Below are 16,577 nucleotides of genomic sequence, written 5' to 3' on the forward strand. Positions count from 1 at the left end.
TTTTCTCTTCAGGTGCGGTATGGTTCTCTAAAATACAAAGTAAAGAAGAGACCACAAGTGTATTTTTAGTCATCTACACCTCAGATATCCCAAGATAAAGAATGCAAATAGGTTACTTTTGGCTGGGAAGTGGAGCTCATTTCCTATCATGATATATTTAGGATTTATACATTAATTCTTTGGATTGTGGCAGTGATTGTGTTTACTTTGGTGAATTTAAATAGGTTTTGCTTAACGATTTCAGAATACTGACTACTAAAGGTAGCTGTGCAAGATTTATTAATGTTCATATCAGATTATGGAAAATCATGTTAGCTGTTTTCAAAATGCAACACTGAGTGCCTGGGACACAAGATGACACAAAAACCCAGACTATACTTGAAGAGTCTTTTTATGGTTTAGGATAACCATTGTTGTGTTACATTGTGTTTTACCTCCATCTGTGTTATCTCTATCACATGAGGATTGCAATGAAATAGACTTCTGATTGAGCTGTGATAGACAAAGGATATAATGTAAGATATATTCTTTAAATTTTTACCTTTCTAATACTTAACATTAACCAAAAGCTCTTAAAACAAATATTTGAAAACCAGGTATCTATATAGCACTTTCCTGACTAGTTTTGCACACTTGAGAATTGTTTACTTATCTGACAACTGTACATTGAGTTTAAATTTTATTGACACTGTTTATCATTGTTTGTCAGACTCTGACATGTCAAATTTATGCCTTGAAATGTATCATCTCTTTTTTCTGTCAGTTTCAGTTTTTAAGTTTGTGGAATTCATAATATAAAAATTTTCCTAACTGTTCAATTTTTAATTATTTCTGTACAGATGAGAAGTTAAATACTAACCAGTTTTTTATGTTGAGTTAAGCATGTTTTTGTCACAATTACATTTTCAGTTTTTAAAAATGGTTCCTGGGGCCAGGAGTTTGGCCTAGTTGTAAAGTGCTTGCCTACCATGCACGAAGACCGGGGTTCGATTCCTTGGTACCACATACTTAGAAAAAACCAGAAGTGGTGCTGAGGCTCAAGTGGTAGAGTTCTATCCTTGAGAAAAATCCAAGGACAGGCCTCAGGCCCTGAGCTCAAGCCCAGGACTGGCAAAAATAAATAAATAAATAAAATAAAATAAAATAAAAATGGTTCCTTTTGTGAAATAAAGTCAAAGACCAGTACAGCACATCAGTATCTCCTGACCCATGAAATTATCCAGTAGTCAGTTTGGCACCAGTGACTCACACCTATAATCCTAACTACTCAGGAGGCTGAGATCTGAGGATAGAAATTTGAAGCCTGCCTGAGCAGAAAAATCCTCAAGACGGTATTTCCAAGTAACCAGCAATAGCCAGAACTGGGGGAAGTAAAGGTATGGCTAAGGTCATACGGTGCAAATATATATATATTTATCTCCAATAGTCCATTAATTCACAAGCTTACAGTAGATACATGCTGCTAGTTTATAAATCTGGTAGACTGAAATCATTTGAATCTTTTTTTTTTGGCCAAGAAAATTTCCTGAAGGTGTACCAGTATAAAATATGAAAATCATTAACCCTCTACATCACAGGCTATTCAGAAACTTAGCATTTTTCAATCTAAGCAATTTGGAGATATTTTTGAGGTTGTACTAAGAGCTCTAAATCCTAAATGAGCATGCCTTTGGTAATGGTTTTAATGTTCAGTAATCAAATTGTATTTTTTACACTTGTCCATTGTACTTACTTGCCCTAAAGAAAACACAAGAGAGATTTGTGAGGTCTTAAAACTTACTACCTTTCAAGAAGAAAAGCCGGCTGGCAATGAATATCCAGGGCCTGGAGCTTTGACTGACTATACAATGTTTATTCAGGAGTACCTAGGGATCATTCATCCGCTGCCTCTTGCCTCTGCTCTTGGGATTTTCTGGATATCTCAAAGTCATAATGTATAACACTGAGCAAAAATTCGTTGTTTTTTATTGGTTTGTTTTATAAAAATTTAACTCTATCAGTATCTCTGTCTACCACAACTAATTTTTAGCCTCTTTATTTCTAGAAGGACTCTTTGGAGCTTAATTAGAAGCTCTTGGGTGATAGTGTTATTTGCTTTGCTTAGTACTGGACTTGCCAATATAAGTGCTAGATCATGTTTGCTTTTACTACACAGAGGCAATGTCATTCTCAGATTGCCTGATAAGGTCATGTATGTGACTTTATATTGAGAATATTATGCTTTGTGGGGCTGATTGGTACCATTTTATTTTTTTCAACTCTAATCTCAGTGTTATTGGTTCTGGGGATGAGCCTAGATAATGGAGAACATACTTAACATGCACCAGCTTTGTAACCCTGTCCTGTAATAAACTTATATTCATATACTATTTTAAATTTGAAATATTTATCTTCTAAAAGCAAACTCACTCATGAAAGACACTAAGTCTGAGAGGCATAGTTCCAGTTTCTTCTGTGTCACTGTGCTCCTTCACATTCACCATCCTTCCTCTGCTACTTATCAGCTGTTAATACCTTATGCACAGTTGCTACCATTTTCTTCTGTCATTTTTTTACTCTCATTTTACATTTCTTAAGTTTTGCATCTGTCCCTTCAGTGTGTTTTATTTAGCATGCCTTTATTTGAAAATAAATATGTAATAAGCTTAAGTATTTTTGTTTCTTTTATGTCTTAAACATCTTGTTTTTATTAGTGTCTCTGCTTTTAAGTCTACTGATTTTTGTGAGATACAAATTTATTCATAAATGATAGTGCCTTGCTTCCTCTTCCTCTCCTCCCCCGCTACTACTTGGGGTATGGGCATTAGGTGCACAAGCCCATTTAGGGCTTATCCAGAATTTATCCAGCAGTTATAGCCTACTAGTATTTTACTATACACTCATTCAACTTGTTTGCTAATACTTAACCAGTTCCCAAATTTGTTTTGGTGTAAGTATTCACCTTTTCTTTAAAATGCCATCGTTTTCCAGTATAACAAAGTAAGTCCGTTGCTAAATAATTACGTAAACCTACCTAGATTATAGCTAAGATTCCCTCCTCACACTTCACTATATCTATGTTTGGCTACAAATGATAATGCCTTCATTGGTGATTATAAATACTTGACTAAACTGATTGATTGAACAAAATTATTGAAGTATTTCAGGGATCTTATTCCATATCACCACCAAAGATATCTACAGTGTTAAAAAGTATGTAAATAGTCCAACTTTCTATATACCTGTTTTCTTTCTTTACTTTTTTAGAATAACATTATATACTTTTGGGAGAATGCTTGAACTTTTGTGTTGTTAAAATATGTAATACTGGCAGCAAGTATGGCCTAGTGGTAGAGTGCTTGCCTAGCATGCACGAAGGCCTGGGTTCCATTCCTCAGCACATAGAAAAAGCCAGAAATGATGCTGTGACTCAAGTGGTAGAGCTCTAGCCTTGAGAAAGCCCAAGGACAGTGCCCAGGACTGGCAGAAAAAGAAAAAAAAAAACTCATAATACTTCCAAGTACTGATGGCTCACAGCTGTAATCCTAACTAGAGGCTGAGACCTGAGAATCCAGTTGAGAGCCAAGCAGGAAAGTCCATGAGACTCTTTTATCTCCAGTGAATTACCAGAAAACCAGAAGTAGCACTGGGGCTCAAAGTAGTAAAGCACTAACCTTGAGCAAAAAGAATTCAGGGACAGTGCCCAGGCCCAAGAGTTCAAGCCAACCAAAAAAAATAATAATACTATCTTACATCAACTATAAATACTTTTTACTTTTTATTGGAATGAGCTAAATTTTAATTTACTATCTTTAATCAGAAAAATTTAGTTAATATATAAATTAAGTTCCTGGGGCCGGGAGTTTGGCCTAGTGGTTAAAGTGCTTGCCTAGCATGCATGAAGACCCGGGTTCGATTCCTTGGTACCACATATAGAAAAAAAGCTGGAAGTGGTGCTGAGGCTCAAGTGGTAGAACTCTAGCCTTGAGAAAGTCCAAGGACAGTGCTCAGGCCCTGAGCTCAAGCCCCGGACTGGCAAAAAATAAATAAATAAATAAATTAAGTTCCTGTTTTCTCCTTTTGTGAACTGATTTATTTGTTAAATGATTGGGTAAATTTTGAGACTGATGTTATATGATATGTTGCATGTATTTTTAAGTAAACATCATGTAAGATTAAAGCATTCTGAAAGAAAAGTGCATTTTTACCAAAATATCTTTCAGACTTAAGCTTTAAAAAAACTTCTGCAGATTAAATGTGTACTAACTCCATGTCTTTACATTTTACCTTCTGACATCTAAGTTTGTATACTTTCATAGCTAAAGAAAATAACTATACAAAATTTTGATCTTTTTGTAAAGCCTATCTTTAGCCCAGCTTGTGGTAATTTTGCAAATGTGTTTTTTGAAAATTCTAAAATAAACTCATTTTATTACCAGAAATTTGTGTTTCTTTTTTTTAAGAGTCAAATTTCATGAATTGACGTTGTTACTGACTATATCATGTTTATGTAATGAACATTATAAACATACACTTACGATTACAAATCACAGAACAAATTCTAAAATTCATATACATTCAGTAATGATCATCTACAGGACACAAAAGGAAGAATGACTTGTTAAATTTTCAGATTAGAAAGAGAAGACAGGCCAGACACCAGTTGCTCACATCCATAATTCTAGCTACTTAAGAGGCCAGGATCTGAAGATCTTGGTTCAAAGTTAGCCCCAGACATAATAGTCTTTAAGAAACTCTTATCTCTAACCACTCAAAAACCCCACAACCACCACCAAAAATAAAAACAGGAAAGAAAGAGAAGACAGGGAAGGCAATGAAACCCTAGCTTTCAATTGGCTGGTTAGCTGTCTTTTCGGCATAAAATATAACAGAAAATTCAGATTTATGTGTCCTGGAAATGTACTGGGGCTCCATCTGCTTGAAAGTCAGGCGTCTGTCTGCCTCATATTTCAGCTTTATAGAGAAATCCTATGCTTAAAAAAGTTTCCTTGTGTTAGTTCATTATGATATGTATGTTAGAGAATGTCCAGATAGCTTTCAAAATAAAATTTTTATAATTTCATCTGTAGTATGAAGTATAGCCTTACAGTGGACCAAAGAAAATTTTGAAAAAAAGAAGTACAAATGTGAAGTTCATTTTTTTCCTTTCAGTGTTTTATTTTCTCTTGACATGTGGCTCCCTGTTCTTGAAAAAGGAATTTATGAACAAAAATCATGAGAGACTGATTAATTATTGGGGGGGGAGGCAGGTTCCTTTCCCTCCACCCAGGTCCTGGCACTTGAACTCAGCTACTGTCACTGAGCTTCTTTTACTCAAGGCTAGAGCTCTACCACTTGAGCCACAGGACCACTTCCAGCTTTGTGATTTATTCGAGATAAGAGTTTGCAGTCATCAGTTCTGAGCGTCTTGAGTAGGATTATAGGTGTAAGCCACCAGTGCCTGGCTTGATTCACTATTTTCCTCAAGTGGTAGAGCACTAGCCTTGAGCACAGAGGCCAGGTCCTGAGTTCAAGCCCAGGACAAGCCAAAAGTGCAATAGATTACTAAAGGTTTGTACTCAACAAAAATCAAGAAAATTACCATGTTAATTATTTGTTTGCTTGATATGCCCATATTAAGAGAAATGAAAAGTAGGCACTATGGCTCACACATGTAATTCTAGCTACTCAGAAGATTGAAATCAGGAGGATTATGGGTTGAGGCCAGCCTGGAAAAAAGTTCTTGAGGTGCCCTTTCTCAACCTAATAACAAGGAGACATCCATCTGGCATCCCAGCTATATGCAAAGCTGAGATTGAAAGTATCACATTTCCAGGCCCACCAAGGCAAAAATTAGGTACAATTTCATCTCAACAGAGATGGTAGTAAATGGTCATAGTGGTGATGCTTGTCCTTCCAGCTATATAGGAAATGCAAACAGGATGATTTTAGTCTAGGCCTTTCCAGGCAAAGAAGAAAAACCCTATCTCAAAAATGACAAGTCAGGAAAGGCTAGTAGCATGGCTCAAATGTTAGAGCACCTGCTTAGGAAGGGTGAGACTCTGGGTTTAATTCACAGTTCTATCAAGAAGGGGAAAAAAAAAACCTAGAGGAGAAAGGGATGGTATTTTGGAATCACATGAAAATAAACATCACTTTCTTATATTCAATAATACCCTCTCTGATAACCCACTTTTGTAAGATAGCACTGTTACATTTCTATACCATGTCTGTAACAAGATAACAATTTAAGAGAATAATTCTTGCTTTATTAAAATGATTTAGTAAGATGCTAGCCAGGCAGTGCAAGCTCATGCCTGTAATTCAAACTACTCAGCAGGCTAAGATCTGAAGATCATGGTTCAAAGCTAGTCTGGGGAAGGAAAGTTTATGAGACTTTTATCTCCAATTTACCACCGGAAGACTCAAGTGGTTCTATGACTCAAAGTGGCAGAGCACCAACCTTTTACAGAAAAGCTTAAGGAAGGTGCCTGGGCCCTGAGTTCAAGACCCACAACAGACCCAAAAAACAAAAATTTACCACATTAATGCTTGGAGTGTTTACGATTTATATGCATCTTTGAATTTGTATTTTTAATTCTCCAAAAACATAGTTGTTATTTTTTTCTTCCTTAATCCCTTAATCCATGGCTCCCTTTGGCTCTGTACAAAATATTTCCTGAATATAACCTGCAATCTTCAACTTCTACAGCTCAAGCCACTCAACTGAAGTACTCTGGGCATAACTTTTATTTGGGGCAGGAATTTTTGAAACACTGCTACATTTGTAGTAGCTGGGCATGTTTTTCAGTGTGACATTTAGCAATGAGTCCCAGAGGACCGGAGCAGTTTGTTATGTTTTCAACTGCTACCTTTGGGGAACACTAACAAAAAGAGAATCTGTGAAAAGAGGAGGGAAGTGAATATGAGGAGCAGATGTTTAGACATACCATTTCTCAAAGAGAAGGGTCTCCCCCCCTCCAACTGTGAGATTCTGAAAAGATGAGCAAGGAGAGGAGTTGATGAAGCTCATTTAGAGTTATCTGGCTGAATTCTATTCTGTTTTGACATGTGCTATGTCACAGTATTGAATTACAGACTGTATTATATATGGAGATGTCTTCCTTGTCAATTTTAAGTTACTCTAAATTTGAGAGCTACAATTGATCATGGTGTGCCTGGAGTCAGGGATATGTATCTAGATTCGTTGGGCTTCTTCAGTGAAACAATACCAGTAATATCAGAGGGGTTTATTTTTTTATTATTTTTGTTTGTTTGTTTTGCCAGTCCTGGGCTTGAGCTCAGGGCCTGAGCACTGTCCTTGGACTTTCTCAAAGCTAGAGCTCTACCACTTGAGCCTCAGCACCACTTGTGGCTTTTTTCTATGTATGTGGTGCCGAGTAATTGAACCCAGGTCTTCGTGCATGCTAGGCAAGCACTCTACCACTAAGCCAAACTCCCTGCCCCAGAGGGGTTCAATTTTAAAGAACGTGAACCCAGGTCTTTGCATGCTAGGCAAGCACTCTACCACTAGGCCAAACTCCTGGCCTATAGGAAGGCTGGGAATAAAAAAATCCATAGGGTAGTTTGGGAGGTTGGAAACCCAAGAAGATGTGTCATGACTCCAAAAGCTTTCTGCAGACAGAACTCCCTCACTGCCTGATTGGAATAGGTCCCCTTTCCTCCACATGGGGGAGAGGATGGTGTGTTATCTGCAGTTTTCTGACTTAAATGTCAATCTATGAGCAAAACTAAGCTTCACAGCAACATCTAGACTAGCTCTGACCCCACGGCAGTACCATGGTATCATTGTGTTCCATTATAATAACTAACACTTGTTTTCATGCTTTGGGAAGAGATGGCATCCTTACTTTATAAAGAGAAACATACCAGATAATAACTTCAAACTGTTACACTAAATCATCCCATAGATCACCCAATACTTAAAAAATGACTCTGGACTGTGAAATGTCAGAATATCAAAAGAAATAGAATGTCAATAATAGATGCTCTTTGAGCAGCTTCAGTAAGGACCAGCCTTGCTTTTAAATCGAAGACAAAGACCAATCATTTCTCATCAATTATTGGCTAAGACAAACAGGAAGAGTTTGAAGAGAGGATGTAGCTTAATCAGGAGGAGCTTCCTCCCAGGAAGTGCTTCCTTCCTCCCTTGCCTTTCCAATATTTTTGTTCCAGGCCTTCCTCTCCTCAAGCCACACCTTGTAAACGCTTTTATGTGCAGTGTTCACAACATGAAGAATTCTGTGTGCTGTTCCATACTGGGTTTCAACTAATAAAACACACATGCACAAAAGATCCAATGCCTTTTTACACAGAGGATTAACTTTATTCAGTCGTTAAGTTAAAACCAAGTGCAGTTAGGATATATAGCAAGCGACAGTTTCCATATGCTACGTTCTAGCAAAGTGGAGCTGTAGTATTTATAGTTTACAACATGCTGTATAAAATTAAAGCTAGCAAGGAGACCCCCAAGGAGGAAAATTAGACAAAGGGAAGACCAAGCACCCCATTTTACTGTATTCTGGACAGATGCCTTTCGGTACACATAATTTTTTAGAATATTTCACATTAGTTGATATGCAGAAGCATTTGTAATCTTACCAATAATTTAAGACTTGAGGGGGGAGGGTGTGTGTGAAACGAATGAATAGGAAAAGAAAAGGTTGCAGAAGAGCAGGACTAAATAATTGACATTAAAAGTACAGAGCAAGGTTACATGAGATCAAGTTGATCTCTTTGACCCAACAGTCTCAGAGCATATAAGACTGCTGCAAGTCATAATTGCTTCCTCATTTAGATTAGACAATGAGTTTTCTCTGCAAGCGGCTCTCCTCTAAATAGTTCATACTGAGTAAATGAAACAAGTTATCTTTGGGCAGTGCAGTGACCGAATCCTCAAAGGGTGAGAGCAGAGCTATGGTAACCTCTTCAGCCTGGCCTCTCCATCCTGTTCCTATTTAGGGAATCCGTGGGGCAGCCAGTGTTGAGAGCAGCCTGCGGGTTTGCCGGCTTTATTGTTTAGAATTGAAGGGAAGGTCACACGCCCTCTTTGACAGAGAGGTTTATGGGCTCTCTCTAATTAGCAGTACCCTCCACCAGACAGACTGTTGGCCACCTTCCAAGCAATGGGGTTTGGTAGCGGCCACTGATGAAGGAGAAAACAAGGTTATTTACCCGGTGACTGTAATTCTTGGCACAAGTTCTCCCTTCACACTCAGACACGTTTTCCTTTTGTTCCAACTTGCCTTTGGAATTCAGCTTAGGGCGTGGAGGAGGTGGGGAAGGAGGAAAAGCGGGGAAGCGGCTATATATTTAAGCAAGCCATATGTTGGTCTCAGAGAGTGTTCACTATTCTGAGGCTCTGCTTTTTAAAGAGAGGCCGGGAGGGAAGAAGAAGAAAAGGGTAACGGACTCAGAGCACTGCCTGCGAACATAAGTGCCCAAAGCACATGCCCACACACAGACTCAAGAAAAGGAAGTTCACTTTGCAACATCTATCCAATCACGACAGTGGGTCCGTTGGGGACCCTCCGAAATCCCATGGGTAAAAACGTGATTGGGTCTTCACTGTGACTGAAGTGTTATAAAAGGAGTGGCCCGGAATACATGTGGCTCTTGTCCTGTGGTGTCGGTTCTGCTGGCAGGACAGTGGATTCGGCCGATAGAAATGCCTCCGGGTTGATTTAAACCAGATGCCCTGACTATTTTTGTTGGGTTTTGCAGGCGCAGCAGAGCTGCAGAAGGCAAGGCTGCCCCCCTCGGCGGTCCGCTCCAGTCGTCCCTCCAGATACCCGGCCATTAAAAAAAAAAACCTTTCAAGTCTCCTTTATTATTCCAGGCACATTCCAAGGGGATGGAGTCACAGGGTTCGCTGGGCTTTTCTCCTGCCTCCAACTGCCTGGGCTGGCTGGAACACGACCCCCACCCCCCAGCTCCCAAGATGGAACCCAGCCCTGGCCCCAAGCGCGTCAGGTCTAGCGGCTAGAGGCTGCAGCCCTGACCGCAACTTCTCCCTTCCACCTCTCCAGATCTGGGACTTTGCCGGCTGCTCAGCGGGAGTCCCCAGATCAGCCCTGGGGTGGTCTGGTTTTAAAAGATGGCCTTGATCTTTAAAGAATCCGGCAACCAACCCTGCCCTACTTTTGTGAGCGGCTGCTGGGTGGCGGCGGGGCACCGGCTGGGGCGCGGCGGTGCGTCCCGCACTGAGTGGCGCGCTCCGAGAGAACCCCAGGGGGGGTCGAGGGCCTTCTCGTTTTCTTTCTTTTTTTATTTTAAGTCAGCTGGGCGGACAAACTCCTCCCAGACCCCCTCCCCGCCTCACCCCACCCCCTGCCTGGCAGGGGTCTGTGGGGCCCTAGTGGGAAAAGAGCACATCTGGCCTCTCCGGAGCCACATCTGCAGCACTAACCGCTTCCCCCTCCCCCTCCCCAACCAGATGTTCACGGGTCCCAGGAGTGAAAGAACGCCGGGGAAGGGGCTTCCCGGGCACAGTTGGGTGGTATCCACACACGGGGTTGGGGGCATCGCCCCGTGAGACTGAGCCTGGCGGCAGTGGGGGGAGGGGCCTGTGAGAGGGAGGGGGAATGGGGAGAGCACTGGAGTAATTTAGGGTGCTGGGACCTGGCCGGGAGGAGAATGGGCCTCGCCCCTCCCTGTCTCCAAACCCGACCCCACGGCGTGGGATTTTACAACCTTTGGTCCCCATGAAGGTAGTGGTGGGAGGAGGAGGAGACGGGGCTGGTGGGGGGGGGGTGTAAAGGGGCTGGACACGCTGCTTAAGGGCTGGACAGCACTGGGAATCCTCAATCTCCCACCCCTCCCCCAGCCGGAAGCCCCGGACTCTGCCCCATCCCGAGATGGCGAGAGGGGTCCAGGCTTGGTATTCTGACCCTTCTTGCTTCTCTTCTTCACCCTCTCCATCCCCTGTCCTGTTCAGAGAGGGAGGAGCTGCTGCTGCGTCCTCAGGACTTTCTCCAAAATCTAAGCCGGGGTGGGGTGGGGTGGGGGGCGTCTGCGGAGCCTGGCGCAGACCCCTCCCTAGCGAGTTTGTTTGCACGCCGGAGTTTGGACATCTCCCTAAGCAACGGTGTTTGCCAAGGAGTCGGGCTGCGCCGCGGAGCCTGCCTGCGTCTAAGGGATGCCCCAATCGCCACAAATCCTTTCCATTCGATTTGTGTAACCAAGGCCAGGGCAGACTGTGTTCTTACTTCGAAGTTATCCTTAAGCCAAGTTGTCCTCAGATTTTTTGTTTTTTGTGTTTTTTTTTGCCAGTCCTGGGCTTGGGCTCAGGGCCTGAGCACTGTCCCTGGATTTTCTCAAAGCTAGGGCTCTACCACTTGAGCCACAGCACTACTTCTGGTTTTTTGCTATGTATGTGGTACCGAGGAATCGAACCCAGGTCTTTGTGAATGCTAGGCAAGCACTCTACCACTAGGCCAAACTCCCGGCCCCTGTCCTCAGATTTTTATCTACAGGTGTCATACCTTAGGTCATTGGGCAAACGTTTTGTGGCCATTCAGAAAACTAGAGAAAGGCAAGGTGAGGGGGGGGGGTCCTAAAAGGAAAGGGGGCAAAAAAGATCATAACCTAGGACAGGCGCGGTGGATCAAGCCTGTAATCCAGGCTACTCAGGAGACTGAGATCTGAGGATCAAGGTTGTTCAAAGCCACCCTGGGCACAAAAGGACCTGAGACTCTTATCTCCAATTAACCTCTATAAAATGGGAAGTGGGGCTTGGTCCAAAGGGTTGGGTGGTAACCTTAAGCTGAAGAGCTCAGGAACAGAGCCCAGGCCAAATTCAAGCTCCATGACCGCCCCCCCCCCCAAATCATAACCTAAAGGAAAATGTTTTTAAAAGATAGTGATCTGTTTTCATCTGACCATTCTTAGTCTTATGGCGCACCACTGCGTACGTGCACGAGGGTGAACACACACACACACACACACACACACACACACACACACACACACACACCTGCTAAGGGCAAAAGACAAGAGTGGACTCTGAACTCACATTAATGATAGGCCTGAAGTTGCACTGATTTTTAATGTTTTCTTTCCCAAGGCCTTCAGGTCTTCTCAGTAAGGAACCAAAAGCAGTGTTGAGTGCTGAGAATAAGTTCAAATATTGGCTTGCCATTGATTAATTCTGTGTCCTGTGGCAGGTGGCTCAGTCTTGAGGCTCGTGATTCCTTTTCAATGCTTCTGAAGTATGACTGTGTCATAGAGCATGCGGTAGTAAGACCGGGCAAGTCACGGGTTCTTAACCCAGAGCTGCAATAGTTACTAGTAGTTTTGTGTGAATAAACTCTTTACCACCCAAATAAAAGTTGCAGACAATGGTGGTTGGAAAAAGAAGCCTCAGAGATCTTGTAGGAATTTTATCAATTTGTGGGAAAAACTAGAACTTACAAACCTAGGCATCTCCAGTAGCTGAAATCACAGACTTTCCTCATAACATAGTTTCTGTATTTGCATTTGTTTTGTTTTGTTTTGTTTTTTTGAGACAAGATCTCACTATGTAGTCAGACTGGTCTGAAACTAAAAAAAAAAAAAAACTTTGCTTCAACCTCCCAAAGTATAGATTTTGGCCATGGCCCCTGGCATGAATGTAACTTTTGTAAGTAGAGCTGTGTCAGGTTTTAGAGCACCAGTCTTCAGTAGGGGGAAAAAAAAAAGGGAGAGCACCCAGGTCCTGAGTTCAATCACCAGCAAACATTCTCCCTGCCCCCCACACCACCACACACACAAAATGACTTTTGAAAACTTGGATTTAATTTCTGAATTTATTCTTTCCAAAGATCACTGTTCTTTGAGAAAAAATTTCACTGAGAAGTTGCTAATCGATTAAAACAGGCACGTTGAAGACACTATCTTCCTTTGTCGGGTTAAGATTTTTCTCGCTTTGTTGCTAATATAGAAGAATCTGGTACAAGCATAATCTGAACTTAAAATATGTTAGATGCACATAAAACATAATTCTGACAAGTTCAAGGCTATTATGTACAAAAGGCCGCTGCTGGAACTTAAGAGACTCTTTCAAATTCTCTAAGTTGGGTTTCCTTTAAAGCAAAAGAAGGTTTAGACTAGCTGCTCCTTTCTGAACTCTGTTCTTTGGTTTCAGAGGTTGCTGAGTTCAGGCGATATATTCTGTCAGTTCAGACTGGGAGGAATGGCTTTGGCACTGAACTTAAAACAGCATGGAGAGATGGGAGAGGCTAATTGCAAAGTAAAGTAACTTTAACCAAATAAATACTAATATATTCCAATGCATGTAATAGATAAATCACTGTCATATGCACTAGTACAAAACACAGGAGGTGCATGTGTATACACTTAGAGTTTATCCACAGTATAGATTCCATATATATACACAAAGACTCGTGTTACTGTGTTTCCAGTACTACAAGGAAGGCAATTTCTTCCCCCTTGACTATGGCCTGAAGAGTGACTTTGCAGTAATGAAAAGGACTGCAATGTAAAGTGTCCATGATTATGCCAGAAAGAAAGAACTGTACCCTCTTGTGGGCCTCCTGACAGGTTACCAAGAAAGATCTCTAAGCAGAAGACTGATTTTTTTTAAGTAAATTTCTATCAACCCTTTTTTCATATAATGTTTATTGTAATTAATAGAAGAGTTATCAAACCTTTTTCATTCATCCACAGTGCAGTTATTTTCCTCTTTTTGTTAGAGACATATTTCCCAAATAATAATATAGTCCATTTATGTCCCTAGATTTCTTTCCCTTATATTCCACACCAAATCTCCTATCAGTTCTAATTTATAAATACAGATATGGACACAAATATAATTCAAGCTCCACTTATTATTGCCTTCTACACTAGGGACTGATCCAAGCCATCACTGTTTATATTGTCCAATCTGTTGCTATTTTCCCAGCTGCCACTGCTTCACTGTACATATCATTCTCCACAGAGTAGCAAAGCAGTTCTTTTCAAATATAAATCAAATGGATTCACCCTCTTCTTCAAAATCTTCCTAATGCATTTGGTATGAAATCCATTCTCCTAACTGTAGTTCAGCCCTTCGGATTTCATTGTTGCCTAATTCTCTCTCCTCATCTTCTAGCCATGTGGGCATCCTTGAGCCCTGTGGAGTATGTGACTGGACATAAGAGATTTGACAAGTGTCTTTTAAGTTTGAAAGATATCAAACTTATGTGGTTGTTTATCTGATATCTCAGTAAAGACACGGGATTATGAGTGTCTGACCTTCTGCAGTAATCCTATCAAAAGAGAAGAGTCCCTGTATGTACTTACCTCAATAATTCTTCATATCCCAGAAGTGTTATTGAAACTGCTTACCTTAGTACTTCTTATTATTTACCTTTTGGAATATGGCCTTTTGTTTATTTTCCCATAGCTCCCTTAAGCTAGCCCTGAAACACTCCAAGCCTATAAAAGCAGAGGGTTGAGCTCAGTGCTGATGGCTCAGGCCTATAATCTTAGTTACTCTGGAGGAAAGAGCTGAAGCTCATAGTTCAAAGCCAGCCCAGAGAGAAAAGTCTGTGAGACTCTTATCTCTAGTAAACTACTTAAAAAAAAAAAAAAAAAAAAAAAGAAGCTAGAAGTGGCATTATAGCTCAAGTAATTGCGGCTAGCCTTGAGTACAAAAAGGTTCAGGGATAGCACCCAAGTCTTGAGTTTAAGCCCCAGGGCAAGAAAAAAAAGAGTAGAAGGTTGAAGAAACATCTTCAGTTTTAACCAAGTCTGTCAGTTAACCTATTCCTAGCCCCATGGTGTTATTAAAAGATTATAAGGCTGGAAACCAGCTGGTAGCTCATGCCTGTAATCCAAGATACTCAGGAGTCTGAATTTTAAAGCTAGACTGAGTAGGAAGTGTGTAAGAGTCAGCAAAAGGTCAGAAGTGGAGCTATGGTTCAAGTGGTTAGAGTACCATCCCTGGATGAAAATCTCAGCTGTGACAGTACCCAGTATCTGAATCCACCCACAATACATTTACACACACACACACACACACACACACACACACACACACACAAGCAGAGCTACTTTGGGGTCCTTGTCTTTGCTATTTCCTCTGCCTCAAGCCCAGATCTCCACTGGCTTCCTTCTTTACCTTGTTCAGATCTCTGTTCAATGTCACCAGAGAAAGGACTGCCCTGATGATCCTACCTTACTTAGAAGTAACACAGCCAGAGATACTCTCTAACCAATTACCCAGTTTTGCTTCCTTTCAGATCTTTTATTAAAGCTCCTATTTATCTATTTACTTAATTACTGACCGTTTCATCACTAGAACATACATTCTATGAGGGTAGGGTCTTGGCTCATTTGTCCAACAAAGCAACTCAAATCTAAAACTATTCTCACATGAAAAAGCACCCAAAAAAATCATTGTTGAAATAGCTCAAACCCTAGATACATAAGGCCATATAGGATGAGGCCAAATTAATGGACCTCCAGGATATGGAAACAAGAGCTTAATTATGAGTGACTGTTGTTCTTTATGTATTATGTTTTTCTCTCTTCTCTCATGTTGCCCTTTGGTTAATCTCATATTGTTACAGTATCCCACTTTGTTATCTGTTATATTATATAGATGTTTACTTGTTTATTTGAAATAGGAGGAGAAAAATGAGGGTAGGGTGTAGGGGAAGGGAATGGGGACAAAAACATGAGAAGGTATCAATGTGTGAGAAATAATGCACCTTCTATCTGGCGAATATAACTGTAACCCCTCTATACATTAAAATTTTAAAAAAGTCATTGTTCCTCACTCCAGTTAGAATGGCCATGATCAAGAAAGCTAATAACAAGAGATGCTGGAGGGGATGTGGCCAGGAGGGATCACTACTACACTGTTGCTGGGAGTGCAAACTCATTCAACCACTATGGAAAGCAGTATGGCAGTTCTTCAAAAGACTAAACATAGAGCTCCCCTATGACCCAGCAATTCCACTACTTGGCATTTACCCAATCATCCAGAAACAAGGACATACTAAATCCACTAGCACAAGGGTGTTCATTGCAGCACTATTTACCATAGCAAAGATATGGAACCAACCCAGATGCCCCTCAGTTGATGAAGAATGAAATTCTCACAATAGAATTCTACGCCCCATTTGTAAGGAAATGGAAAGACTTAGAAAAAATCATATTAAGTGAAGTAAGCCAGATTCAAAGGAACATAGGCTCAATGGTTTCCTTCATTTGTCATAATCAGTAGAAACCTTGGGGTCTCCTGGCAGAGATTCACAACAGAGCAAAACCTTGATACATAAGGCCATATAGGATGACACTAAATGAAAGGACCTCCAGGATATAGAAACAAAAGCCATATAATGAGTGATTGTTGTCCTTAATGTACTGTGTTATCTCTCATCTCTTTTGCTGTCCCTTAGTTATCTCATATTGTTACAGTATTTCACCTCGTTATCTGATATATTGTATATGTGCATTTTTGCTTATTTGAAATCCAATAGGGAAGGGGGGAAAACAAGATGAGGGGCGAGGGTGGGGGGAGGGAAATGGGGACCAAGACATGAGAAAGGGTATCGATGTTTGTGAAGTAATGCACCTTCTATCTGGTGAAT

General features: G+C 40.9%; 1 protein-coding gene across 6 annotated transcripts in view; it reads left to right on the forward strand.

The window, feature by feature from the left end:
- Positions 1–1,411, forward strand: part of Reep3 (receptor accessory protein 3) — a 92,546-nt gene extending 91,135 nt beyond the window's left edge. For all 6 annotated transcript variants that reach the window (XM_090346405.1, XM_090346407.1, XM_090346403.1 and 3 more), the window contains one exon: positions 13–1,411. In XM_090346405.1, the coding sequence (XP_090202531.1) occupies positions 13–69 (57 nt within the window). In that variant the 3' untranslated portion in view covers positions 70–1,411. The remainder of the gene's footprint in view (positions 1–12) is intronic.
- Positions 1,412–16,577: the final 15,166 nt, after the last annotated feature.

Source organism: Megascapheus bottae, chromosome 15, assembly GCF_031878675.1.
Source record: "Megascapheus bottae isolate mThoBot1 chromosome 15, mThoBot2.hap1, whole genome shotgun sequence".
In the NCBI taxonomy this organism is placed as follows: Eukaryota; Metazoa; Chordata; class Mammalia; order Rodentia; family Geomyidae; genus Megascapheus; species Megascapheus bottae.